The 26,510-nt window shown below is 30.6% G+C and overlaps 3 protein-coding genes and 1 long non-coding RNA gene across 7 annotated transcripts in view; 2 read left to right on the forward strand and 2 right to left on the reverse strand.

Annotated features, from left to right (window-relative positions):
• The first annotated feature begins 8,727 nt into the window (after positions 1–8,727).
• LOC145934862 (uncharacterized) lies at positions 8,728–12,082 on the forward strand. Of its 2 annotated transcripts, none has more exons than XM_083035679.1 (10): positions 8,728–8,968; positions 9,152–9,217; positions 9,289–9,433; positions 9,562–9,798; positions 9,912–10,058; positions 10,573–10,693; positions 10,759–10,917; positions 11,008–11,201; positions 11,581–11,650; positions 11,720–12,082. In XM_083035679.1, exons 1-10 carry the CDS (start codon positions 8,868–8,870, stop codon positions 11,848–11,850), a joined length of 1,371 nt encoding a protein of 456 aa, XP_082891805.1. In that variant the 5' UTR covers positions 8,728–8,867; the 3' UTR covers positions 11,851–12,082. The 2 variants fall into 2 exon arrangements, with proteins under 2 accessions (XP_082891805.1, XP_082891806.1); XM_083035680.1 differs by having other exon boundaries at positions 10,573–10,681; positions 11,720–12,080.
• LOC145934863 (general transcription factor IIE subunit 2-like) lies at positions 10,565–16,527 on the reverse strand. Its single transcript, XM_083035681.1, has 5 exons — positions 15,996–16,527; positions 15,174–15,453; positions 14,661–14,870; positions 14,270–14,586; positions 10,565–10,703 (listed from the first exon to the last, which is right to left on the reverse strand). The coding sequence occupies exons 2-4, from the start codon at positions 15,336–15,338 to the stop codon at positions 14,272–14,274; spliced, it is 690 nt and encodes a 229-aa protein (XP_082891807.1). The 5' UTR covers positions 15,339–15,453; positions 15,996–16,527; the 3' UTR covers positions 10,565–10,703; positions 14,270–14,271.
• A 2,031-nt stretch (positions 16,528–18,558) lies between these two features.
• The window catches only part of LOC145934865 (uncharacterized), a 116,593-nt gene continuing 108,641 nt past the window's right edge, over positions 18,559–26,510 (forward strand). The window contains exons 1-3 of the long non-coding RNA XR_014425121.1: positions 18,559–18,856; positions 21,156–21,347; positions 25,146–25,300. This is a non-coding gene — a long non-coding RNA (uncharacterized LOC145934865). The remainder of the gene's footprint in view (positions 18,857–21,155; positions 21,348–25,145; positions 25,301–26,510) is intronic.
• LOC145934864 (uncharacterized) overlaps positions 20,198–26,510 on the reverse strand; it is a 128,466-nt gene continuing 122,153 nt past the window's right edge. The window contains exons 8-9 of one of the 3 annotated variants that reach the window (XR_014425120.1): positions 24,419–24,671; positions 20,198–20,760 (exon numbers count right to left, since the gene is read on the reverse strand). Coding sequence is in view for 1 of the 3 variants with exons in the window: in XM_083035682.1 (XP_082891808.1) it covers positions 24,652–24,671 (20 nt within the window). In the remaining 2 variants the exon portion in view is untranslated. Of the gene's footprint in view, positions 20,761–23,043; positions 24,672–26,510 lie in introns of those variants that run through there. The other 2 variants (XR_014425119.1, XM_083035682.1) reach the window with 2 other exon arrangements.

A 26,510-nucleotide genomic window follows, 5' to 3' on the forward strand; every position in this document is an offset into this window, starting at 1 on the left:
TGCGTCGCATAGGGTCAGCGGTAAAAAAGTATCGATTTCTAATAATTTAAGACGAGCCAAAAATTCATCGATTATACATTTTAATAATACATTGATTATAGAATCTTTTGGTACCATGCAGACACCAGCGTACAAATTTTTTAATATGATAAAATAAAATAAGGATGCGTCGCACAGGGTCCGCGTCAAAAAAGTATCAATATCTAATATTTTAAGACGAGCCAAAAATTCATCGATTATACATTTTAATAGTACATTGATTACAGAATCTTTTGGTACTAAGCAGACAACAGCGTACAAACTTTTTCATTTGCTATACATAAATTAAAGATGCGTCGCACAGGATCAGCGGTAAAAAGTATCGATTTCCAATATTTTAAGACGAGCCAAAAATTCATCTATTATACATTTTAATAGTACATTGATTACAGAATCATTTGGTACCAAAGAGACACCAGCGTACAAATTTTTTAACTTGATATACATAAAATAATGTTGCGTCGCATTGGGTCAGCGGCAAAAAAGCATCGATTTCTAATAATTTGAGACGAGCCAAAAATTCATCGATTATACATTTTAGTAGTACATTGATTACAGAATCTTTTGGTACCATGCAGACACCAGCGTACAAATTTTTTAATACGATAATCATAAATAAGGATGCGTCGCACAGGGTCCGCGTCAAAAAAATATTAATTTCTAATATTTTAAGACGAGCCAAAAATTCATCGCTTATGCATTTTAATAGTACATTGATTACAGAATCATTTGGTACCAAACAGACACCAGCGTACAAATGTTTTAACTTGATATTCATAAAATGAGGTTGCGTCGCATTGGGTCAGCGGTAAAAAAGTATCGATTTCTAATAATTTAAGACGAGCCAAAAATTCATCGATTATACATTTTAATAATACATTGATTATAGAATCTTTTGGTACCATGCAGACACCAGCGTACAAATTTTTTAATATGATAAAAATAAAATAAGGATGCGTCGCACAGGGTCCGCGTCAAAAAAGTATCAATTTCTAATATTTTAAGACGAGCCAAAAATTCATCGATTATATATTTTAATAGTACATTGATTACAGAATCTTTTGGTACTAAGCAGACAACAGCGTACAAACTTTTTCATTTGCTATACATAAATTAAGGATGCGTCGCATAGGGTCAGCGGTAAAAAAGTATCGATTTCTAATAATTTAAGACGAGCCAAAAATTCATCGATTATACATTTTAATAGCACATTGATTACAGAATCTTTTGGTACCATGCAGACACCAGCGTACAAATTTTTTAATACGATATACATAAAATAAGGATGCGTCGCACAGGATCAGCGGTAAAAAGTATCGATTTCCAATATTTTAAGACGAGCCAAAAGTTCATCTATTATACATTTTAATAGTACATTGATTACAGAATCATTTGGTACCAAACAGACACCAGCGTACAAATTTTTTAACTTGATATTCATAAAATAAGGTTGCGTCGCATGGGATCAGCGGTAAAAAAGTATCGATTTCTAATATTTAAAGACGAGCCAAAAATTCATCGATTATACATTTTAGTAGTACATTGATTACAGAATCTTTTGGTACCATGCAGACACCAGCGTACAAATTTTTTAATACGATAATCATAAATAAGGATGCGTCGCACAGGGTCCGCGTCAAAAAAATATTAATTTCTAATATTTTAAGACGAGCCAAAAATTCATCGATAATACATTTTAATAGCACATTGATTACAGAATCATTTGGTACCAAACAGACACCAGCGTACAAATTTTTTAACTTGATATTCATAAAATAAGGTTGCGTCGCATAGGGTCAGCGGTAAAAAAGTATCGATTTCTAATAATTTAAGACGAGCCAAAAATTCATCGATTATACATTTTAATAATACATTGATTATAGAATCTTTTGGTACCATGCAGACACCAGCGTACAAATTTTTTAACTTGATATTCATAAAATAAGGTTGCGTCGCATAGGGTCAGCGGTAAAAAAGTATCGATTTCTAATAATTTAAGACGAGCCAAAAATTCGTCGATTATACATTTTAATAGCACATTGATTACAGAATCTTTTGGTACCATGCAGACACCAGCGTACAAATTTTTTAATACGATAAACATAAAATAAGGATGCGTCGCACAGGATCAGCGGTAAAAAGTATCGATTTCCAATATTTTCAGACGAGCCAAAAATTCATCTATTATACATTTTAATAGTACATTGATTACAGAATCATTTGGTACCAAACAGACACCAGCGTACAAATTTTTTAACTTGATATTCGTAAAATAAGGTTGCGTCGCATGGGATCAGCGGTAAAAAAGTATCGATTTCTAATATTTAAAGACGAGCCAAAAATTCATCGATTATACATTTTAATAGTACATTGATTACAGAATCATTTGGTATCAAACAGACAACAGCGTACAAATTTTTTAACTTGATATTCATAAAATAAGGTTGCGTCGCATAGGGTCAGCGGTAAAAAAGTATCGATTTCTAATAATTTAAGACGAGCCAAAAATTCATCGATTATACATTTTAATAATACATTGATTACAGAATCTTTTGGTACAATGCAGACACCAGCGTACAAATTTTTTAATACGATAAACATAAAATAAGGATGCGTCGCACAGGATCAGCGGTAAAAAGTATCGATTTCAAATATTTTAAGACGAACCAAAAATTCATCTATTATACATTTTAATAGTACATTGATTACAGAATCATTTGGTACCAAAGAGACACCAGCGTACAAATTTTTTAACTTGATATACATAAAATAATGTTGCGTCGCATAGGGTCAGCGGCAAAAAAGCATCGATTTCTAATAATTTGAGACGAGCCAAAAATTCATCGATTATACATTTTAGTAGTACATTGATTACAGAATCTTTTGGTACCATGCAGACACCAGCGTACAAATTTTTTAATACGATAATCATAAATAAGGATGCGTCGCACAGGGTCCGCGTCAAAAAAATATTAATTTCTAATATTTTAAGACGAGCCAAAAATTCATCGATAATACATTTTAATAGCACATTGATTACAGAATCATTTGGTACCAAACAGACACCAGCGTACAAATTTTTTAACTTGATATTCATAAAATAAGGTTGCGTCGCATAGGGTCAGCGGTAAAAAAGTATCGATTTCTAATAATTTAAGACGAGCCAAAAATTCATCGATTATACATTTTAATAATACATTGATTATAGAATCTTTTGGTACCATGCAGACACCAGCGTACAAATTTTTTAACTTGATATTCATAAAATAAGGTTGCGTCGCATAGGGTCAGCGGTAAAAAAGTATCGATTTCTAATAATTTAAGACGAGCCAAAAATTCATCGATTATACATTTTAATAATACATTGATTATAGAATCTTTTGGTACCATGCAGACACCAGCGTACAAATTTTTTAATATGATAAAAATAAAATAAGGATGCGTCGCACAGGGTCCGCGTCAAAAAAGTATCAATTTCTAATATTTTAAGACGAGCCAAAAATTCATCGATTATACATTTTAATAGTACATTGATTACAGAATCTTTTGGTACTAAGCAGACAACAGCGTACAAACTTTTTCATTTGCTATACATAAATTAAGGATGCGTCGCATAGGGTCAGCGGTAAAAAAGTATCGATTTCTAATAATTTAAGACGAGCCAAAAATTCATCGATAATACATTTTAATAGCACATTGATTACAGAATCATTTGGTACCAAACAGACACCAGCGTACAAATTTTTTAACTTGATATTCAAAAAATAAGGTTGCGTCGCATAGGGTCAGCGGTAAAAAAGTATCGATTTCTAATAATTTAAGACGAGCCAAAAATTCATCGATTATACATTTTAATAATACATTGATTATAGAATCTTTTGGTACCATGCAGACACCAGCGTACAAATTTTTTAATATGATAAAAATAAAATAAGGTTGAGTCGCATATGGTCAGCGGTAAAAAAGTATCGATTTCTAATAATTTAAGACGAGCCAAAAATTCATCGATTATACATTTTAATAGTACATTGATTACAGAAACTTTTGGTACCATGCAGACACCAGCGTACAAATTTTTTAATACGATAAACATAAAATAAGGATGCGTCGCACAGGATCAGCGGTAAAAAGTATCGATTTCCAATATTTTAAGACGAGCCAAAAATTCATCTATTATACATTTTAATAGTACATTGATTACAGAATCATTTGGTACCAAACAGACACCAGCGTACAAGTTTTTTAACTTGATATTCATAAAATAAGGTTGCGTCGCATAGGGTCAGCGGTAAAAAAGTATCGATTTCTAATAATTTAAGACGAGCCAAAAATTCATCGATTATACATTTTAATAATACATTGATTACAGAATCTTTTGGTACCATGCAGACACCAGCGTACAAATTTTTTAATATGATAAAAATAAAATAAGGATGCGTCTCACAGGGTCCGCGTCAAAAAAGTATCAATTTCTAATATTTTAAGACGAGCCAAAAATTCATCGATTATACATTTTAATAGTACATTGATTACAGAATCTTTTGGTACCATGCAGACACCAGCGTACAAATTTTTTAATATGATAATCATAAATAAGGATGCGTCGCACAGGGTCCGCGTCAAAAAAATATTAATTTCTAATATTTTAAGACGAGCCAAAAATTCATCGATTATGCATTTTAATAGTACATTGATTACAGAATCATTTGGTACCAAACAGACACCAGCGTACAAATTTTTTAACTTGATATTCATAAAATAAGGTTGCGTCGCATAGGGTCAGCGGTAAAAAAGTATCGATTTCTAATAATTTAAGACGAGCCAAAAATTCATCGATTATACATTTTAAGAATACATTGATTACAGAATCTTTTGGTACCATGCAGACACCAGCGTACAAATTTTTTAATATGATAAAAATATAATAAGGATGCGTCGCACAGGGTCCGCGTCAAAAAAGTATCAATTTCTAATATTTTAAGACGAGCCAAAAATTCAACGATTATACATTTTAATAGTACATTGATTACAGAATCTTTTGGTACTAAGCAGACAACAGCGTACAAACTTTTTCATTTGCTATACATAAATTAAGGATGCGTCGCACAGGATCAGCGGTAAAAAGTATCGATTTCCAATATTTTAAGACGAGCCAAAAATTCATCTATTATACATTTTAATAGTACATTGATTACAGAATCATTTGGTACCAAAGAGACACCAGCGTACAAATTTTTTAACTTGATATACATAAAATAATGTTGCGTCGCATAGGGTCAGCGGCAAAAAAGCATCGATTTCTAATAATTTGAGACGAGCCAAAAATTCATCGATTATACATTTTAGTAGTACATTGATTACAGAATCTTTTGGTACCATGCAGACACCAGCGTACAAATTTTTTAATACGATAATCATAAATAAGGATGCGTCGCACAGGGTCCGCGTCAAAAAAATATTAATTTCTAATATTTTAAGACGAGCCAAAAATTCATCGATTATGCATTTTAATAGTACATTGATTACAGAATCATTTGGTACCAAACAGACACCAGCGTACAAATTTTTTAACTTGATATTCATAAAATGAGGTTGCGTCGCATAGGGTCAGCGGTAAAAAAGTATCGATTTTTAATAATTTAAGACGAGCCAAAAATTCATCGATTATACATTTTAATAATACATTGATTATAGAATCTTTTGGTACCATGCAGACACCAGCGTACAAATTTTTTAATATGATAAAAATAAAATAAGGATGCGTCGCACAGGGTCCGCGTCAAAAAAGTATCAATTTCTAATATTTTAAGATGAGCCAAAAATTCATCGATTATACATTTTAATAGTACATTGATTACAGAATCTTTTGGTACTAAGCAGACAACAGCGTACAAACTTTTTCATTTGCTATACATAAATTAAGGATGCGTCGCATAGGGTCAGCGGTAAAAAAGTATCGATTTCTAATAATTTAAGACGAGCCAAAAATTCATCGATAATACATTTTAATAGCACATTGATTACAGAATCATTTGGTACCAAACAGACACCAGCGTACAAATTTTTTAACTTGATATTCATAAAATAAGGTTGCGTCGCATAGGGTCAGCGGTAAAAAAGTATCGATTTCTAATAATTTAAGACGAGCCAAAAATTCATCGATTATACATTTTAATAATACATTGATTATAGAATCTTTTGGTACCATGCAGACACCAGCGTACAAATTTTTTAATATGATAAAAATAAAATAAGGATGCGTCGCACAGGGTCCGCGTCAAAAAAGTATCAATATCTAATATTTTAAGACGAGCCAAAAATTCATCGATTATACATTTTAATAGTACATTGATTACAGAATCTTTTGGTACTAAGCAGACAACAGCGTACAAACTTTTTCATTTGCTATACATAAATTAAGGATGCGTCGCATAGGGTCAGCGGTAAAAAAGTATCGATTTCTAATAATTTAAGACGAGCCAAAAATTCATCGATAATACATTTTAATAGCACATTGATTACAGAATCATTTGGTACCAAACAGACACCAGCGTACAAATTTTTTAACTTGATATTCATAAAATAAGGTTGCGTCGCATAGGGTCAGCGGTAAAAAAGTATCGATTTCTAATAATTTAAGACGAGCCAAAAATTCATCGAATATACATTTTAATAATACATTGATTATAGAATCTTTTGGTACCATGCAGACACCAGCGTAAAAATTTTTTAATATGATAAAAATAAAATAAGGTTGAGTCGCATATGGTCAGCGGTAAAAAGTATCGATTTCCAATATTTTAAGACGAGCCAAAAATTCATCGATTATACATTTTAATAGCACATTGATTACAGAATCTTTTGGTACCATGCAGACACCAGCGTACAAATTTTTTAATACGATAAACATAAAATATGGATGCGTCGCACAGGATCAGCGGTAAAAAGTATCGATTTCCAATATTTTAAGACGATCCAAAAATTCATCTATTATACATTTTAATAGTACATTGATTACAGAATCATTTGGTACCAAACAGACACCAGCGTACAAATTTTTTAACTTGATATTCATAAAATAAGGTTGCGTCGCATAGGGTCAGCGGTAAAAAGTATCGATTTCTAATAATTTAAGACGAGCCAAAAATTCATCGTATATATATTTCAATAGTGTATTGTTTGCAGATTATCTTTGTACCATAAGCATACCAGCGTACTACCTTTTTGGTCTAATATACGTTATATAAATCTGCGCCGTATGGGATTTGCGGCTTAAAAATTTTAATTATCTATATTTCTAAACGTGCAAAAAATTAATCTTATATACTTTTTAACAGTACATTGTCTGCAAATTATTACGAATTATGCGTGACTGCATGCATATATCGCGGTAATATATGTCGAAACTCATTTGTACTGCGCATTCGGAATTCGAATTATATCAAGATTATCGAAAATTGTCGGACGAAATATATTTGTGACTCTAATTAAGAAAATAATTTTTGTTTTAAAAATTATATCTACGAAACCTTAATTGTAAATTTGTATTCATGTCTCACTTCTATTCTTAACTTAATAAATATACTACTTCTTAATTAAATAAATATATTAGGAAATATTAATATAGTAAGGTAATTAAATTTTAAAATAGTAATATGTTATAAAAATTAAAATAGCAATATATTGTAAATAATATGTTGTAATATCTTATCCTCGATTAATATTTTTGTTACAGAAATCAGCTGATTAAAACGTTAATTTGCTAATTAATTTTTAAAATAAGAATATGTTATAACATTTAAAATAATATGTTTTAAATAATGTAATATATAATTCCTTAAACTCGATTAATATTTATAACAGCTATCAGCTGATTTCTGTCAAAAAATATTAATCGAGCTTAAGGAATTATATATTATTTTAATTTTTATAACATATTTTTATTTTAAAATTTAATTGGCAATTTAATGCTTTAATCATCTGATTTCTGTAAAAAAATATTAATGAAGTTTAAACAAACTTTATATAAATACATCATACTTTTTTAAATAAAATCGAGGAATGGCATAACGCGCGCTTGTGTTATTCTAGTCTTTTTCTAAAAAAGACATATTAAGTCGATTCTCGCAAGTATTGTTGCCTCTTTTCCGCAAAAATATTAATCAAAATTTAAAGTATTATAACATATTATTTAAAACATGTCATTATTTTATTTAATTTTATTTTGGACTAACTGTCAAACTGCTAACTGCTAACCCTCACGATGACAGCCTCTTCATGCTACAAATATAACACATAAGGCGAATGTCAAAAATATTAATCAAGTTTAAAGTATTATAACATATTATTTAAAACATATTATTATTTTATTTTATTTTATTTTGGACTAACTGTCAAACTGCTAACTGCTAACCCTCGTGATGACAGCCTTTCGATGCTACGAATATAACACACAACGCGAATCGACAGAGAGCCAATCAGCATCGCGGAAAAGCGACAACAATGTCAATAACATGCCTTTTTTAGAAAGGATCAATGTGTGCTCGCATTCTAGTTTGAATATATTTACTTTTTACAATACAAACATTTCGCTAGTCGATAACTCGAATATCGTTCGATATTCGAGAGAACTAGATCCCGGCTGGGACTTTTGTTTTGATGAGTTGGTCACAGTGAGTCAAAGTAAAATTATGTAAAATAGTGAAAACATTTTCTTGTGCCGGCGCGCGTGTTTTTCTCGGTGTTTTAGAATGTTTTGAGTCTTATATATTTCTCATTATAAAAAGACATTTTTACGAAGAACACGTGAAAATATTTAATGCATCGACATGCAGCTCTTCAAGTCATTAATATATATTGTATCGTCCTTGTATACACTTTCCTCGAATGTTTATTGCGACGAAACGGAAATGTTCGATGATGTCATGCCGTAAATATTTTTTGATTTTTGACATTATATAGTGTGAATTTTGTCGCTAAAAAAGGAATTTATCATAAATGTATAATTTTTTTCAAAATTGCATGCAATTCTTCAGTAATTACCTTGAAATAAATAATTACAACTTGTTATATTTATAACAATTGTGTACTTAAAAATATATTTTTATTTTAGGCCTACACACGAACTGAAAAATATACACAATTTTTTTTATATGGCTGAAGCAGAGGATTCCTCTAGGTATATATTTTGTTTTATGTTAAACACAAAATGTACAGTACATGTGATTTTAAGTAGATTATCTATTTTAGTTTAGCAAAAACGCAAGCAAAAAAGAATGATCAATCTGCAATGGTACAATCATGTAGCTGTAGAGAATTGGATGAACAAAATACTCAGGGAGCAATATTTTATAAACGTTTGATTGCTATATTATTATCAAATCTTGCCATGCAGGTTAGTTTGTAATATAATTGTGAAGATAATACTTAAAGATTTTTGAAATTACTTGTTTTGGATTTTGAAATGATAATCCTATATAAATATGTACAAATATAATACAATATTAAATTGACAAATTACAGAAAGTTGACGACAAGTTAATTGGAACACTAAATGTAGAGGCATCCTTTTCACAATTCGAATATCTTCAGAATTTTGTAAAAGGCCAAGGATCTATAAGAGAAGTTGATAGAATTCTTGACGATGTGATAAAACAACAATCTGACTACTCCGTGTGTTACTATATGGCTGAGATGTCTCATTATTTCAATTTATTATCAAATTATTTAAGGAATTATCTGTTATTTATGAAAGACCATGTAAGAATAATTTATACTAATATTTATATATCTGATATCTGAAATATATATAAGAACTATATATTTTTTATATTTAAATGTGTGAATCTAATTAAATTTTTAAATGTTTGCAGTGGGACATAACTATAATCTCCTTAATAGTCATATTTAGTTTTATGGTTTTGAGAAGACAAAGATGGTCACGAAGTTTAATTATTTTTTTATTTATTAAGATCATATTTATAATAAGTTTTTTCATAACTTGGTGGCGACTTATACAGGTAATTTATATATATCCTTTTTTATGTTGATTATATCTAAAACTTATGTAATAAACATTCATATATTTATTTTTGAAATAATATTATGACACTTTTATATGTATATGTATCAAGGGAAGTCAGAGAGTAAGATTCTTAGTTAATTAATTTTTTTTAATACTATATTTTTATAAAAGTACTTACATATCTTATAAAAATACATCCTTAAATTATTTTTCAACAATACCCTTCTTCATTGAGGTACTTGTCTAGGTGGACGATCTATGAAAAACTCTGTTAGTAGAAAGTAGGAATCCTTCTGTACTTCCTTTTGCAACCTTCGCACTTCATCCTTGATATTTTCATCTGAATGAAATCGTTCATCTTGAAAGTAGCGAAAGATGTCAAGGATGAAGTGCAAAAATGGCTTCGTAAGCAAGATCCCATTTCTATCGACAGAGTTTTGACATGAATTTTACTTTTTAGACTTCTCCATAATATATCACTTCTAATCTTAAATATTGTTGTTTTGCAGGAAGCAGAAATTAAATTAATGGCTGCTCAAGCACAATTTGCAGAAATGCCAATTGCTTGCCAGCCACATAAAATGGGCCTCTGGGACAAAATGATTGCATCGTTTTCTCGTGTGTTTTCTCATCAGCTTACCTGAAACATAATTACATTTGAAAGATTAGTATATATTGTTTTTCATTATTCACAGCTTCAAATGAATGTGAAAAGTACTATGAATCAATTATGACGAATCCCAGATTGCAAGTGACACCAGCATATGCATTGACGTACTTTCTCAGTACAGTCATTTTTCAACCAATAACATATTTTGGACTTGTTATGTCTGAATTTATAGATAATGCTACAAGTGAGTAAATTATTTTGATATCAACAATATACAATACATATTTAAATATTACTAAATTATTAATTATAATATTCACTTATTGTTTTACAGGTAAACTAAACTTTCTTTTCAAAATTCCTATCATAATCATTCTTTTCTTAACTTTCTGCATATGCATAGTATTATTACCATTTTCCTTGATTGGCGGATCTATTAAATTTGGTATTGGACCATTCTTCAAATTTGGAATAAAGGGCAAAGGCAATTCCAATGAAAAACAAGAACGCATTGAACGGATTTGCGAGGTATGTCAAATATTTTTCTATCACTTATAATTTTGTTACATTTGAAATGTCAATTTATGAAATAATACATGACATTTTCTATTGAATTATTAATCAAAATTAGACATCTTCTAAATTCTCAAACAAGTAATATGTGTCCTAATTAATTATAATATTTAATAATAATTATTTAATAATAATTACAATAATTATTATTTAATTATATTTAGAAAAAAATTTAAATATATATTTTTTTATAATAATAAATAATGTCACAAATGCACGCAATTACTCGTAATTACATTTGCATATATCCAAAAAAATAGTGAGATTTTTACAAAGTGAGATGTTAATAGGTTAATATATTCATAAATCTCCTTTTTGATATTTTTTATTAAAGGATACTTCGCATAAAAAACAGTTGAAAGATTCAGAAATGGAGCAAATTACATGGAAGCAGCAAGATAAAGGTAGTAATAAAAAATAAGAGCAAGGTTTGTGTAATATGTTCTCTTATAAAATATTTATTATTAAATTAGATCCTGCTGGAGGCGATGCTGACATTGGCATACATCTGAGTGAGAAACATATAAAATGCAAATGTGAAAATAAAAATGTAGGTGAAAGTATAAAGTGCAAAGAAAAAGAAGAGAGAGATAACGATTGTTAACTTCTCTCACACTGCCATACGTTCACCATATGTTACAGAGATTTAATATTTAATAGATTGCTTGATTATTTATGATATTATTATTATAGCATTTTTTAGATTAATAATTATTAACTTTTAGATTATCAGTATGTTGATGTGTATTTAAGATTATAAGATCTACTATATATGTATATGAATATATCTCACTTATAACATAAAAAAAATGTTGGCGATTATTTTAAAATTAATATATTTATATTAAATTTTTTAAATAATCTTAATTATATAATATCTCGAAAATGTTTAAAAATATTATATAATGTTTTATGAAATATATATTTTTTCTAGAGTATATTATTCATAATATTCTATTGATATCTCGCTTTGTAAAATCTCACTATTTTCTTGAACATAGGCAAATGTAATTGCGAATTATAAAAGTACCTTGTATTTTTATAAATTATTGCTACTCATTGTGATAAATATCGTAATTAATCCCTTAATCGTAAGATAATGTTTACTGAATAATCGCCGACATATTTAATTATTCCGAAAAACTCGAAATGCAAATCGTATACGTGAACAAATCAAACAGACGTGGCAAAAATGAAATTATTTTGTTATTTGATCAGCGGTTCGCGGTCGTATTTATTATGTCGACTTTTAATGATTAGTGAGCAAGCATTTGTCAAATTTGGTAGATGTAATGTCGTATGTGTATTCGCGAATAAACGGTCCAATCGTAATTAAATAGATACATTCATCAAGTTGGAGAAAGTAGATTAAAAATCGGAAAAATGTAGAATGTAGAATGCGTGTGAATAAATTTTTTATTAGAAAATTAATAAATAAGGGTTTTTATTAAACTTTCTTTGCAATAAACGTTTACACTTGTGCTTTTATTTTTGGTGTAATATATATGTATTGGAATCCTTTTTCACACACACATATTCTACAATCGTGTAATTAAAGAGCACCTTCTTCATATCTATATCTATCGTTATAGAAGCGCGATGTATTTTCTATTAACATTACATTATTCTTATTCCATTTATCCCATTTTACGCGTGATGTAATTAAATATTATTTGCCGTATGTAAACAGTAATAAAAGTAATAACAATAACAGTGGATATATATGTGTGAATGTTTTATTAATCTGTTTTTTATCTTTCCACTTTGTTGCTATAATTTATTTTTTCCAGCTAGTATTATACGATGAAATTGTCTTTATCTAATTAAAATTGAACCGTAGCAAAAAAATGCGACAATGAATTAAATTACGTGTTTTATTCCAATAATATTTCAGGAACTCATTAACTGTTGTCAAATATTCGCAAAGAATATGCCTATTATCGAATATCATGTACATATACGGATATATTCTTTAGCGCGAGCGTGTTGTCGAAAAATTCTGAAAAATAGAAGACTCGTTATCTTCTATTTTTTCGTTTATCTTCTCCGTTGTCTATCAATTTTTCGCGCTTATTTTTTTTCCAAAGCTACATTTAACGATGTAATTTACATGTTGAATTTGGAAACGTTAAAAGCTTTTGCGTTATCGAAACTGTGTTTATAATTGTTGGATATCAATCAGTTAATGAGTCGTAAGTTAGGTATTGCGTTTCCACCAGAAATATGTATTTTTACTGAAAATGCGAATGCGTTATGGCCTTTTTTATTAAATTTATTGCAAAATGATACGTGTGTCGCGTACTCTATCAATTTTTTAAATATATGCATATATTAAACAGAAAGAGAAAGAGAGAGAGAGAGAAAATACATATATGTAATAAAAAATAATTTTTTCTTGCCAAGCTTTTGATTATGAAATGAATTATGTTTAATTAAGAATATTATAAAGCTTTTATCAAATTAATTAATTTCTAGATCAACCAACAAAAGTAAAGTAAAATTAGTAAAATTAACTTTTATTATATTAATTAATCCCTTTCTAAAAAAGGCATGCTTTTGACATTGCTCAAAATTGCGCGATTTAATTTAATTGCAAAAATGTCAGGAAAAACAGGAGATCAGGAGAAACAGACTAGAAAAGAAAAGAGATTAAATGTTATTAAAAAATTGCTGAAAAATAAAATTGACAAATTTCTTTATGTAGGCATAATGTGAAATCCTGTGATGATATCCTGTTCGATGCTAAAAATATGTCTTACATATGTATTGCGATGTAAGTAAATATTCGGAGTGATATTTTTATATCAGCAATGCATCAGCAACACATTAATCCACATAGTCATTGATATTGAAAAATGAGACTAGTTATATTTAGAAAAATAAATTATAATACATTTTTTATAAATAAAAAATTTGACAATATTAATTTTACCTAATACTAATATTAATTTTCACCTAATACTAATTATTTCAAGATAAATTTAATATGGTTTAATTTTATTTACAATGAAATAGAATAATACCTTTAATCATCATACGTTTCCAAAACATCTGCTAAATGTTCATTATCTCTTGGTTTCTTAAATTGTTTCCTTCTATTAACAGGCTTCTTTCGTTTGATTGGTGCTGGCTTTTTGAGTCCATGATCTTGCATTGATCTAATTCCTTGTTTTTCAAGATATTCATCTATTTTCTGATCATCCATGGCATCTACTGCAATAGCTCTCCATAATTTTTGGAATTCTTCATCTATAGGAAACTGCGCTGTCTTGTCATTATAAAAAAGCATCTTTTTCTTATCAAGCGGTTGCGTAATATATAAAATTTCATTTTGTAAACTCTGAAACATAAATGTAATTAATATTTATCAGGCAAGTTACTAAGAGATAAATTTATATATATATTTTAATTTACCTTTAAATGTTTATCACAGTGCAGTAAACTCTCCTGTGTATCTTCTAATAATATACCACCAAGACCCTTTAAATCATGTTGTTTCAAAAGTCTCAATAAGGATTTCTTATCCTTTATTTTATACATAGGTTTAAAGGCAAATCTACCATCAGATGTTACTTCAATTTTAGGATTTTTTACTAAAGCTTCCGTTTGCAACCATTGTTTAATCTAAAAATACATAAGAAAAAATAGCTTTAGAAATGAAAAAAATAACAAATACATAATTATACTAAAAACAACCAATGCTTAAAATTGATTATATAATATTACATATTACAACACAACATAATGAGATATAACAAAATATTCTTCTGTACTATAATATTATACTAATATATTATACTTCTGTACTATAATATTATATAAATAAATTCACATAAATTTGTAACGGCATATAAAACAAATGTTTATACTTGTGGAAGAATATTTAGTCATGTTACGCTGTGTCATATAATGCAAATCATTATTTACTTTTTTTGATCCAACATCTAATTGATTTGTTTCATCTAAAATCTCTTCCAACATTAATAGATGATCATCTCCTTCCTGATGCCTTGCTTTCATGTGCTTCACTATGTTTGCTAATACACCAAACTTATATTGCGTACTACCAGTCATGGTCTTAAAGTTGACCATATCCAACTTAGGGCCTGTAGATATGGACGATAGTTTAGGTTTCTTCTTTGGTGGTTCATTTTTCTTTGGCGTTTCATTCTTTGTAGTTTCTTTCTCCTGCTTCTTCTTCTCAACTCTACAATCACATATTACATAAGATATATATCCATAAAATACATATTTTGGATGACTGTTCTCGTCCCCAGATCACAGACGTAAAAACATATGCCACTGTGCAAGACACGACCGTATTAAAGGTTGCCATGCTCTTGGTTGCAGCTTATTTATTAATTTTTATTAAAAAAGAAACAAGAAAAAACAAATCTATATCTGTATCTGATAAAGATTTTTTGCCACGATCTGGGAATAGATCATAGTATTGCTGTTTATTATACGATGTTTATATCACTTATTATTTGCTTGCATAAAAAATTATACAATAAATAAAGCTATGATCGAAATATATATAGAAAAACTGATAAGTTATATCATATAATTAATTATATATATATAATACATAAGATATATTACATATTGTTGCTTATAATTCTTCTATTAAGTTATCGTATTAGATTTTTATATATATGTATATATTGCAATTTTTTAAACTTATTGTCAGTAGGAAGCAACAGATTCTAGCATTTGGGATTTAAAGAAAAAAGAAAAGAGATTTTGTACCTTATCAGACGAAGTGATTTTCGCTAACAATATACTGTAGCTCGGCTCTCATCCTCGCTTCATTCTTGATTCTGAAGTTAGGTTCGTTTCGTCATCAGTTGGCGACACGTGATCATGATCACGTGACACCGCTGCACAGTGTATTGTGGTGGGGATCAGTCTTGTGCGAGACGTGCAGCGTAGTGGACGTATGGGACGAGCTACTCTAATGAAGGGATAGGAAGAGAGAGATGTTGGGTCCGGTCAGGTCCTGTCTTGGCTGTGAAGTTGGGTTTCGCCGTCAGGTGGCGACACCGACCGCTGCACAGAGTCTTGTGGTCGCCGTAATAGCCGACGCTCTAGGCGCATGCGCTCTTTTACGTCGCGGTGATGGGTCTCATGTCTCATGTCTCATTGTCAATTGTCAGTCTCGCGTAAGATGTACAGCGGTATGGTGGATGTATGGAAATGTTTGAGGTTAATGGAAGTGCAGGTATTTTAATCGAAAGATTCTTATAAAAAATTCTATTCTTTTTATTCGCATTTTCTGTTGAAAGATTTAAATATTTTTATGCATTGTATAATTAATATTAATATATTTTTATGAATTCATCGCAATAATAATTTATTGTATGCATGCGTTGCAATTTTTAATATTTTATATTATCAAGGAATAATATAACTTTGTTTCGCGCACGTAATTATATTCGGTTAGATTAAATGAAATATATACATATATAGAAATATGTAGAGATATATACATATATACATTTGAATGATGATATATATACATTTGAAAATCGTACCTAAGATCGGTTATACACATAGGTTAGATACGCTCAGGTATATACATTTATTAGTAGACTTCCGATCTGTAAAGACGATTTTGAAAATAAGAACTTTTTATATAAAAACTGACCATAAAAAAATATGCTACTTGTTTGTATCAATTTGTTTGGTATTATGACTTTCACGTCGAAGGGCTTCTACTTAAACAAGGATCTGTGAATTTATTGCCGCCAGCTGTGAACAGCAAATTACCCTGCCTCGAATTAAGATAAATGTTGCATCGCAGAAATAGATGAATTCGCTTAATAATTCGCTTAATATGGTATATGCTTTTTATTATCTAATTTAATAAAACATTTATGATAACACGATTTTTATACGATAATAATAATCATCAGATTATAATCAAATTATTATCTTTTTAATGAAACGATTTTATTATTTTAAAACACATTTTTTAAAAATAAAACTAATATAATCGACGTCAAAATAATTGAGATTTTTACTTCTTTTGTAAATTTTGTAACGCGTTCAATATTTAAAAAAAGATTTTGGAATTTCTGGAGAAAATTATGTGTAGCTTTTTTGTTAGCAAGTAGATGAGTCATGTAAGTTTTATTAAATATCTTTGATGTTAGTCTTTGCTATTAGATCATCAAAATAATAATTTAATAACGTAAGAACAAACATTAATGCTTTTTGTCAAAACTTTTGACGAACTTTAACAACGACTTGCACCTTTTGACATAAACATTTACTATAAACATTTTAATATAAATCTTCTATTTTATCCAATGCGCATTAAATGTACAAAGTAAAATTATATTTGAAAAAATTCCTTATTATTCTGAATGTGTTTGTTAAAAAATTAACGTAACAATTATAATTATAAGAATTATAATTTTATATTAATTAATGTAAAAAATTACATTATCAAAAAGTTTATTTTTTCATCATGGATAGTGAAATATTTGATATTATTAAGGATAAAATTTATAAATTGATTTGCAAAACAAATATTTTATTCTATAATATATGACATAACATATACATATATATACACACATATATGTATATAAAATAATATAATTTAAATATTTGCGCGCTGCAATGTTCATGTATATACATGAAACACATTTCACTTAACATTACAAATGCTTCGAAGTTTTATTAATCAATCGGGATTGGTCAATCAAATCTATATTGAAAACGAAAATTTTATTCTATGATATACATAGCACACAAACAAATATATATATAAGATATTTTATATCATAAAATAAAAAATATATAATATATTTGTTCGCTATGTATATCATAAAATAACATTTTCGTTTGTAATATAGATTTGATTGGTCAATTTCAACTGACCAATCAAACGCTTCGAAGTATTTGTAATACAAGTGGACTGTGTTCTATATATTTTATGTATTCTATGTACGTACATTGATACAAACGCGCGGGTAGCGATAGCGCGCGAAGTTGGCCGCGCAATTTTCCATCTCTCCGCCACTTCCGTCGCGCTTGTGAGACGTCGCGTGCGTGTCGAGTGGATTGCAATTTCTTGTGACCGTATAAAATGTCGCGCAAAGTGCCGCACAATTGTTATACTCTGATTATTATTAGTGCGCCCGCGATCGTAATCGTTGTCCGCGTAATTTTCGAGCTCTCCGCCACTTAAAATTTGTCCGTTGCGTTTGTGAGACATCGCGCGCGTGCCGAGTAGATCGCAGTTCCTTGTGACCTGTATCTTTTTCGCGTTATTCTTTCGTCGTAATGCAATAAAATGCTCGTCGTGTGTGATCAACATCGGGAATGCCGTGTAAAGTGTCGCGCGATCATAACTTTTCGGGTTTGAGACATCACGGGTGCCGAGTGGATCGTATCTTTTTGCGCGATTCTTTCATCGTAACGGTAATAAAGCACGCGTTGCATGTGACGTCACATCGGGAGTAAAATACCGTGCAAAGTACCGCACAATTGTTATACTCCGATTATTATTAGTACGCGCGCGATCGTAATCGTATTTTCGCGAATTAATATTGTGCGAGCAACAAAGAAAGAAAAGTACGCGATAGTAAAGCTTGTTTAAGGTAAATTTACTGCTTACTTATTATTTGTCCTTTATGTAATTAATTATTTATTCCCGTGATAATTGCATGGCATAATTTTTCTACGTGTTATTTTAATAGAATGCATAAAATATATCTAATTTCTTATTATTAATATTCTAATTATTTGTAATATTTAATATATACATAATATATATTAAGAATTATATAGTATATATTAAATTTATGTGTGTATACACACACACACACACACACACAATATAGCTACATAATATTTTCAATGTGTTCACACTTTATAATTATTTAAATTATTTATTTAAAAAAATTAGATTTTTACTTATTAATAGAACAATACAAGTGCGCGTGCTACGCGCATTTAATTTTTATATTATATTCTTATTATAAAAATTAATTAGCGAATTAACTCTTTAATCAGCTGTTTTCTCTAAAAAAATATTAATAAGGTGTTAATTTGTTAATTTAATTTTAAAATAAAAATATGTTATAAACATTAAAATAATATGTTATAATTTCTTAAATTCGATTAACATTTTTGACAGTTATCAGCTGATTTCTGTCAAAAAATATTAATCGCAGAGATAAGGCATTATAATATATTACTTACAATATATTATTATTTTACATTTTATAACATATTATTTTAAAATTTAATTAGCAAATTAATGCTTTATTAATATTTTTTGATATTAATCAGCTGATTAAAGCGTTAATTTGCTAATTAATTTTTAAAATAAGAATATGATATAAAAATTAAAATAATAATGTTTTAAATAATGTTATAATTCTTTAAACTCGATTAATATTTTTGACAGTTATCAGCTGATTTCTGTCAAAAAATATTAATCGTAGAGAGATAAGGCATTATAATATATTATTTACAATATATTACTATTTTAAATTTTATAACCTATATTATTATTTTAAAATTTAATTAGCAAATTAACGCTTTATTAATATTTTTTGATAGAAATCAGCTGACTAAAGTGTTAATTTGCTAATTAAATTTAATGTCGTAAAAGAATTATAAAATATTATTTAAAACATATTATTTTAATTTTTATAACATATTTTTATTTTAAAATTTAATTAACAAATTTAATATTTTTTGACAGATATCAGCAGATTAAAGAGTTAATTTGCTAATTAATTTTTAAAATAAAAATATGTTAGCAAAATTAAAATTATAATGTTTCAAATAATATGTCATAATTCTTTAAATTCGATTAATATTTTTGACAGTTATCAGCTGATTTCTGTCAAAAATATTCGAGTTTAAAGTATTATTATACATTATTTTATTTTTTATAATATATTTTTATTTTAAAATTTAATTATCAAATTAACATTTTAATCAGCTGATTTCTCTGTCAAAAAATATTAATCAAGTTTAAACAAACTTTTTATATAAAAATATTCTTTTTTATGTAAAATCAAGGAATGTCGCACGCGTAGCGCACGTTTGTGTTGTTCTAGTAAATAATAAATTTTATGTACTAAATTAGATACAAGTTTAAAAAAAAGAGATGTTCAGCCCAGCTACAACGTTATCGATTATCTTGTTATTTATAATAATGTCTAAAATTGTCATACTTTGCGAATTCTAATTTTAGTTTTTAATTAATAAATAAGTTCCTATAGCGATATATAGCGATCTCGTTTATATAATCGGTGGTGATGCCGGTTTCAGTTTTCAATTCAGGTTTATACATCGTTTGTTCTATCAAATATTTGTTCTTGCGTTGCTGCTGCCGGTACAACGGTGGTATTTGCCTGCAGAAAGGATGCACCTTTTGGGTCTCTCCGGTGAGTTCCATTACATGCTCGAAGTAATATCAAAGAGAAAGGTGGCTGGGCTGGTGTTGTGCTGTGCATCTAGTTTCGCCGTTTACGAAACGAAGCATCCGCTGGCGGCACGAAAGTGCAGCGTGTGTTAGTCACTTTAGGGAGTTTGCGTGCTATTCACGCGCAACTGCCGGCTAGCTTTAAGTTTCACGTAATTTCGCGCAATTCTCGTGCAAAAATTGCCCGCGACATAAGTTGCCGCCCTTTGTAATGTGTAAACGGATTTTCTTTGCTAATGGCAATTTAAAAAAAATATATTTTTGCAGCAATCTAAGGAATTTTTAAACTTTTTATTATCGAGCCTAATATCATGCTATATTGCATGAGAAAAGAAATTTAATTACTCTCTTTTTCTCTTTATAGCTTTATCCTAAAATTAACTTAATTGATTTTTACAAAGAATACATTCGATATTTTCTGTTATTTCGTGTTTTGAATTCTTGTCAATTTGTTTCAGTTCATCCGTCGTAAGGAAAGCTGAAATATTTCGCTCCGCGAAGAAAGGGCGGAAGGATCGTGCGGTCAAAATATTTCGGTGCACGCCATCGCTCGCGATCATCGTAGACATGTTCGAAAGGGTTCACGGGGCCGTAAAAGTTGCTACGGGGAGAAAAGAAGAGAAAGAAGCACGCGGAGGGTGGAACTGCATGTAAGTAAGCACGGGTGCATTACATGCTCGAAGTGATAGCTAAGGGCGGTGGGATGCTCGGGTTCTTTAGTTTTCTCCGCGCACGCAAACACTACTGTCGTTGCTCCTTCGTTGCATTATACGTGGCTCACTCCCCGAAAGAAAGTTTTCTCCGCTTCTTTTGTGTTAACCACGATGCGGTGTCGTGGCTTATCTGCTGAAATGCACCTTCGTCGAGAGGGCAAGCGTGTAATTCGGCACGGTTCCTTTATTATTGCAACATATGCATAACTGATAGTTTTTTTAAGCTGCGAAGAATTATTCGCAAATTTGGAACGACAGGACTTTTTTTTAAATGTTGATTTAAAATTAAAAATATTTGATTTTTTAAATTAAATTAAATTAAATTAAATTTAATTTGAAAGCTAGAATCATAGATTTTGTTTGACCGTGTAAAAATAACTGACGATAGGAAACGTGTTTAATAGAAATGAATTAAACATGCAATAAAATAACCAAAAGTCGAAGAAAATATCAGATTCCGCCAAGGATTCCTTAAAACAGTTTCTTACATAACACAATACAATAATTATGAAAATTTCTGCAAACTCTTGTAATTTTCTGCAACGTGCACTTAATTTGCAAAGCGATTTTGCCGAGTCCAACTTTCTACTGTGCGCAGCTCCCTTCCCCCTTTCCCTCGTTTAACTGTTTAACTGCAATTTATTATTATGATTCCGACCATCCGGCAGCGGAGAAACTTGGGCATTCACGAAGCTCGCGGTGCCTTAACTCAATTTGACACGACTATAGCGCGCGTATGACGCCTGTAAATGTGCGTGCTATCAAAATAACGAACCTATCCCTAACATCTTCGAGTGCATTAATCGCGCCTGGTTGCATCTCAAGTGCGACGGGATCCGCACTTCATGCATGCGTGAGCATCGAGCTAGCTCACCTGCTCTCCTCTTCATGACCCCTCTCGAATTTGCGTCCCATCCGACCGAGGGGTATATATCGTCGAAAACTCGAACTCGCGGGCGAGCTCGTGCATTAGCTGCATCAGCTATCGCGATTGCGGTTCAAGCATCAATGCCCGATTTTTTAGAAAAAAACCCTCAAGTGTGCGGTATCGAACGTATCCGATCTTTTGTATACCTGAATGTAATCGAGGAACTCATTCTGAAAAGGGTATGTGAACAAAAGCGATATTTTGAGAAACGCAGATTTCTTTTTTAAAGCTCTTGTACATCTCTCATATTTTCTACGAGAAGAAAAATAACTTTAAAAAAATATTTCCTTTAAGAAATGAAGCTAGAAAAAAGCAAAAATAGAAAATCGTATATTTAATACAATACACATATTTGTCATACTTTCTTCTTTAATTTCGAGATCATGATTTTATGATTAAGTCGAGGATTAATGAACTTTTATTATATATTTTCATTTGCCACTTGGAAACTTATTTTCAACTTTTTATTCTGATCTTTTAAAATCGTGATTCAGGATTTTATATGAAGTATTTTTAAGTAAAACATTTTTTTCCGGCTGATAACATTTCAAATATTAAACAAATATATATGAAATGTAATATAAACATAATTTTGAATTGTATAACTGTATAAAAAAATTGTAAATTTAATTGTACAATAATTTTTAATTTTCTGATTTTATATTCTTCTACTATTCCACAGATAAATAAGATTTGCGACAAAGAAAATATTTTTTCGATCAATCACTTTTCATATATTATACCGTATCGCGTATTTCTAAGAATATTTTTTCTCAGGCGTTGAAGAATTGTACATTAATTTTTCGATACCCTGGAAAAATAATGCTTCTGTTTACAATTACTCGCAATAAATTTTTACTTTTTTTTTGCTTCTGATTTCGTAAATGCGATCTTTCGGTATCTTGCACGTTTCATCGCGACGCGGCCGCAAACGCTCATGTCGCCGTGCTCTCTCGCTGTTTGTGGATTCAGTAACTCATGAGAGGATCCGTGCCGCTATCGGGAAATGGTAGATGTAACGACCAGCTATCGCCACAGTAAACGTTTCGCTGTTCACCGGGATTGCCGAATGTAAACTGTCTATTACCGCAGTCGATCGCGAACCGCGCTCGTTTCCATCGGGCGTGCATTTATCAGCGTTACGTACGATCAAGACGAGGATAATGCGGTATTCCGATCATGTGCGCGCGGACTCGCTCGTATAATAAGATGATTGGCGTTGGTAATTAATGGAACGTTCGTACACGCGCCAAATCATAGCCGCAAATCGGATAGGAGTTCGTGTAGAAACGACTAGAGACTATTAAAGAAAGATATATCGCCGCTAGTGCTGCATCCTGCACACATTCTTCAAACACGTTTCCTCTCGAGCGAACCATTGAAATAAGCCACGAAAATATCGACCAGTCCAGCGCGCCGTGCGATAAGGCATAAGGAGACGTCCGCTCATCGAAAGGCGGGCCTCTCCTGGGACCAGTTGAGACCAGTTGAGATCTTAATTACTGGCCTCTCTCACAGAGGAATGCCGTGTTATCGTGCAGTTACTTCTACCCGCTTACATACGTCGAGCATTGAATTTACGCTTTGCTCTTTTCTCGTGTCGCTTTTCGAATCGGTGACGCGACGCGATGCGTTTCATTTCGAATATAGGGAATCACGAATGATGCACATCGCGAGATAATAACGAGATATGCAAGTGTACTGACAGAGTAGAGCTTTTATCCACTAATGGAGATAAACCGTTGAATCAAAATTAAAATACTCATTCGCGATATTCTCTTATTAATGATATATAATAATGTCCTCTATTATAGAAAATATTATTTTATTGTCGTTTTTTTCAAAATTTCATCTCCTTTCTATACAAATTCTATAGCGTTTCTTCACACAATATTGTACTATTATATCTAAATATATATCATTTCTTCAAGTAAAATTTTGGGGAAAATTAAATATATGTAGACTTGCGAGTGATAAGCAATTTCAATCACATGCTACATACTTTTCCAAACGAGAAGCTAATTTTATTGTCTCGACAAGCTAAGTTCGAGAAAGATAGTGTTAGGCTAATAAAACTCACTTTAACGTCCTGGCTTTGCCTTGCTCGTTTCGCAGGTGTCGACGATATATTTTCCGGAATTTGGGACGCACTAACACGTTAATTCCCGGTCGCCAGCTTTTAGTGCACGATTAATTTCGTTGGCTTTACGTATAGGCCACGGTCAAGCGGCGCATCACTCTTCGACCCTTGTTGCCCTTGTTCTATGCTGCAGCCTCGGTTACAATCCCATCCAGTGCCGTATCAGTTGTTTGCTAAAGATTCGGAATTGAATCTAAAACATAAATTATTAGAGAGATGTTTTAATGAAAGATATAATAAAAGATAAAAAGTTAAAACAGTTGACACTTTCTTTATCTCATCATTAAAACTCGTGTATCAAAACTGTAGCTACATCTTTATATAATTTGCACATAAAAGCACAAGAAAGAACGTAATTAAAAATACATCAAAGAAAATTGGAAATTATTCATTCTTTTCTTAATTAATTTCATACGTAAATTGTACAAAAATAACAATTTTAACTATAGCTTTAAATTCACACAACTCACACATACACCCAAATTTAAATTGCTCTATAAAATTCCCTAATAACTAAAAATGTAAATTACATGTTATAGGGAGAATATAATTTATATATCATTATAAAAATAAATATAAAAATATTTATATATAAATTAAATAGAAAATGTTTATTTTATTAATTCTTATTAGAGAAAAAAATTAAAATGTTATCGCATTTATGTAGGTTCAGAATCACGCAAGTACGATGCTGGTTTTATCTCGTCGAGAGATCTCAGGGATCTCCGTCGCCTCTGACGACCACGAAGAGACCCCACGTAGCGGTTCGCCAGGTGCAACGGATATCCTAGACGAAGGATGTTTCGAGCGGTTCAACGTAGGGTAAGTCGAGAGCTTGATCACGCTGTTGTTAACGACCTAACGTATATCAGTCGTAAAAAAGGGGCGTGCGCGACTTTATTTAAGCCCTCTTTTCCTACGAAACGAGGGATTTTTGGGTTCCGAGAGCATCGCCGGCTGGCTCCGGCCAGCCCGACCAGAGACCAATGCTGGGAATTGTTTTTACGATGCCGCGATATCATCTGCAAAGGAAGTGGATGACGCGTTTTGTGAGACAATGTCTTGGCACGTGTGAAGAAGCGCGAACGGATCTTTCGAGATACTTTGAAAAGAGAGACTTCGTCTCGTAGTTACACTCGTGACATTGAATATACGTCTGATACCGAGCTTTATTTTTTATGATGGAAAGAGCGCGGTTCTCGATATAAACATACGATCCAGTTTTATTATTAAATTGCGAATGGTTGAAAAACTATAACTTTTTTATGATGCTGTGGCTTGGATTTATTACCTCTTGACATTTTATTAATTTTTCATGTTATCTGAAAATTTTATACTTAAAATGACTGATTTTTTTTTATTACGCTGTGCAGCGTATTGAAGAGAATTACTTTCGAGTAAAAGAAGAAAAATTGTTATATCTTTCAGATTAAGCATGTAACAAGTTCAACAAATTTACAAGCTCACTTTGAATAACAAAATGCATTAATAAATCAATTTCGCGGTCCGAAAAAAAAACCTATATTAATTAAGATGAAATATAAAACGCGGAAAGTAATACAGTAATCTACAAACGAATTGAGACGACTATTTCAAGTCTAAAGATTTCTACGATCTATTAGGGAAGAGAAAGAGAGAGTGAAAGAGAAAGAGGAAGAAAGAGAGAGAGAGAGAAAAATAAAGAGCCGGATAACGACCTCGCTACTCGGCAGTCGCGATATCTCGATTCAGCAGATTTATGCCACTTTTATCCGACTGGATGTTCTCTATTTCCTCCTGATGATATCGCTCCTCTCTTAACTGTATTTCCCGCCGTATTTCCCTTCCGAATTATATCTGACCGGTTAACTTAATATTAAGTTACGTTGCTTCTATTCCATTTATAGGAACGACTCCTGTTCGTGCATCAAAATCCGTATAAGACATTCTCGAAAGCGTCGACGCTTCGCGATACTCCATCGAGATATCGATGCTTTAGGTACTCGTGATATTGAATCTTTCGATTCTGATAGTTTCTACGTTACTCAGGGAA

Source organism: Prenolepis imparis, unplaced genomic scaffold (genome assembly GCF_030444845.1).
Source record: "Prenolepis imparis isolate NDT839.2.m4 unplaced genomic scaffold, iyPreImpa1.0 SCAF_4, whole genome shotgun sequence".
NCBI classification, from domain to species: domain Eukaryota; kingdom Metazoa; phylum Arthropoda; class Insecta; order Hymenoptera; family Formicidae; genus Prenolepis; species Prenolepis imparis.

Bases quoted from the DNA above. Each gene is read 5' to 3' on its own strand.
- LOC145934862 (XM_083035679.1), top strand. From the start codon at position 8,868: ATGCAGCTCTTCAAGTCATTAATATATATTGTATCGTCCTTGTATACA. The intron at 8,969-9,151 runs GTAAATATTTTT...TTTTTATTTTAG, and splicing joins ATGTTCGATGATGTCATGCC to GCCTACACACGAACTGAAAA. The intron at 9,434-9,561 runs GTTAGTTTGTAA...GACAAATTACAG, and splicing joins TATCAAATCTTGCCATGCAG to AAAGTTGACGACAAGTTAAT.
- LOC145934863 (XM_083035681.1), bottom strand. From the start codon at position 15,338: ATGGTCAACTTTAAGACCATGACTGGTAGTACGCAATATAAGTTTGGT. The intron at 14,871-15,173 runs GTAAATAATGAT...ATGTATTTTTAG, and splicing joins TAGATGTTGGATCAAAAAAA to ATTAAACAATGGTTGCAAAC. The intron at 14,587-14,660 runs GTAAATTAAAAT...TTTATGTTTCAG, and splicing joins ACTGTGATAAACATTTAAAG to AGTTTACAAAATGAAATTTT.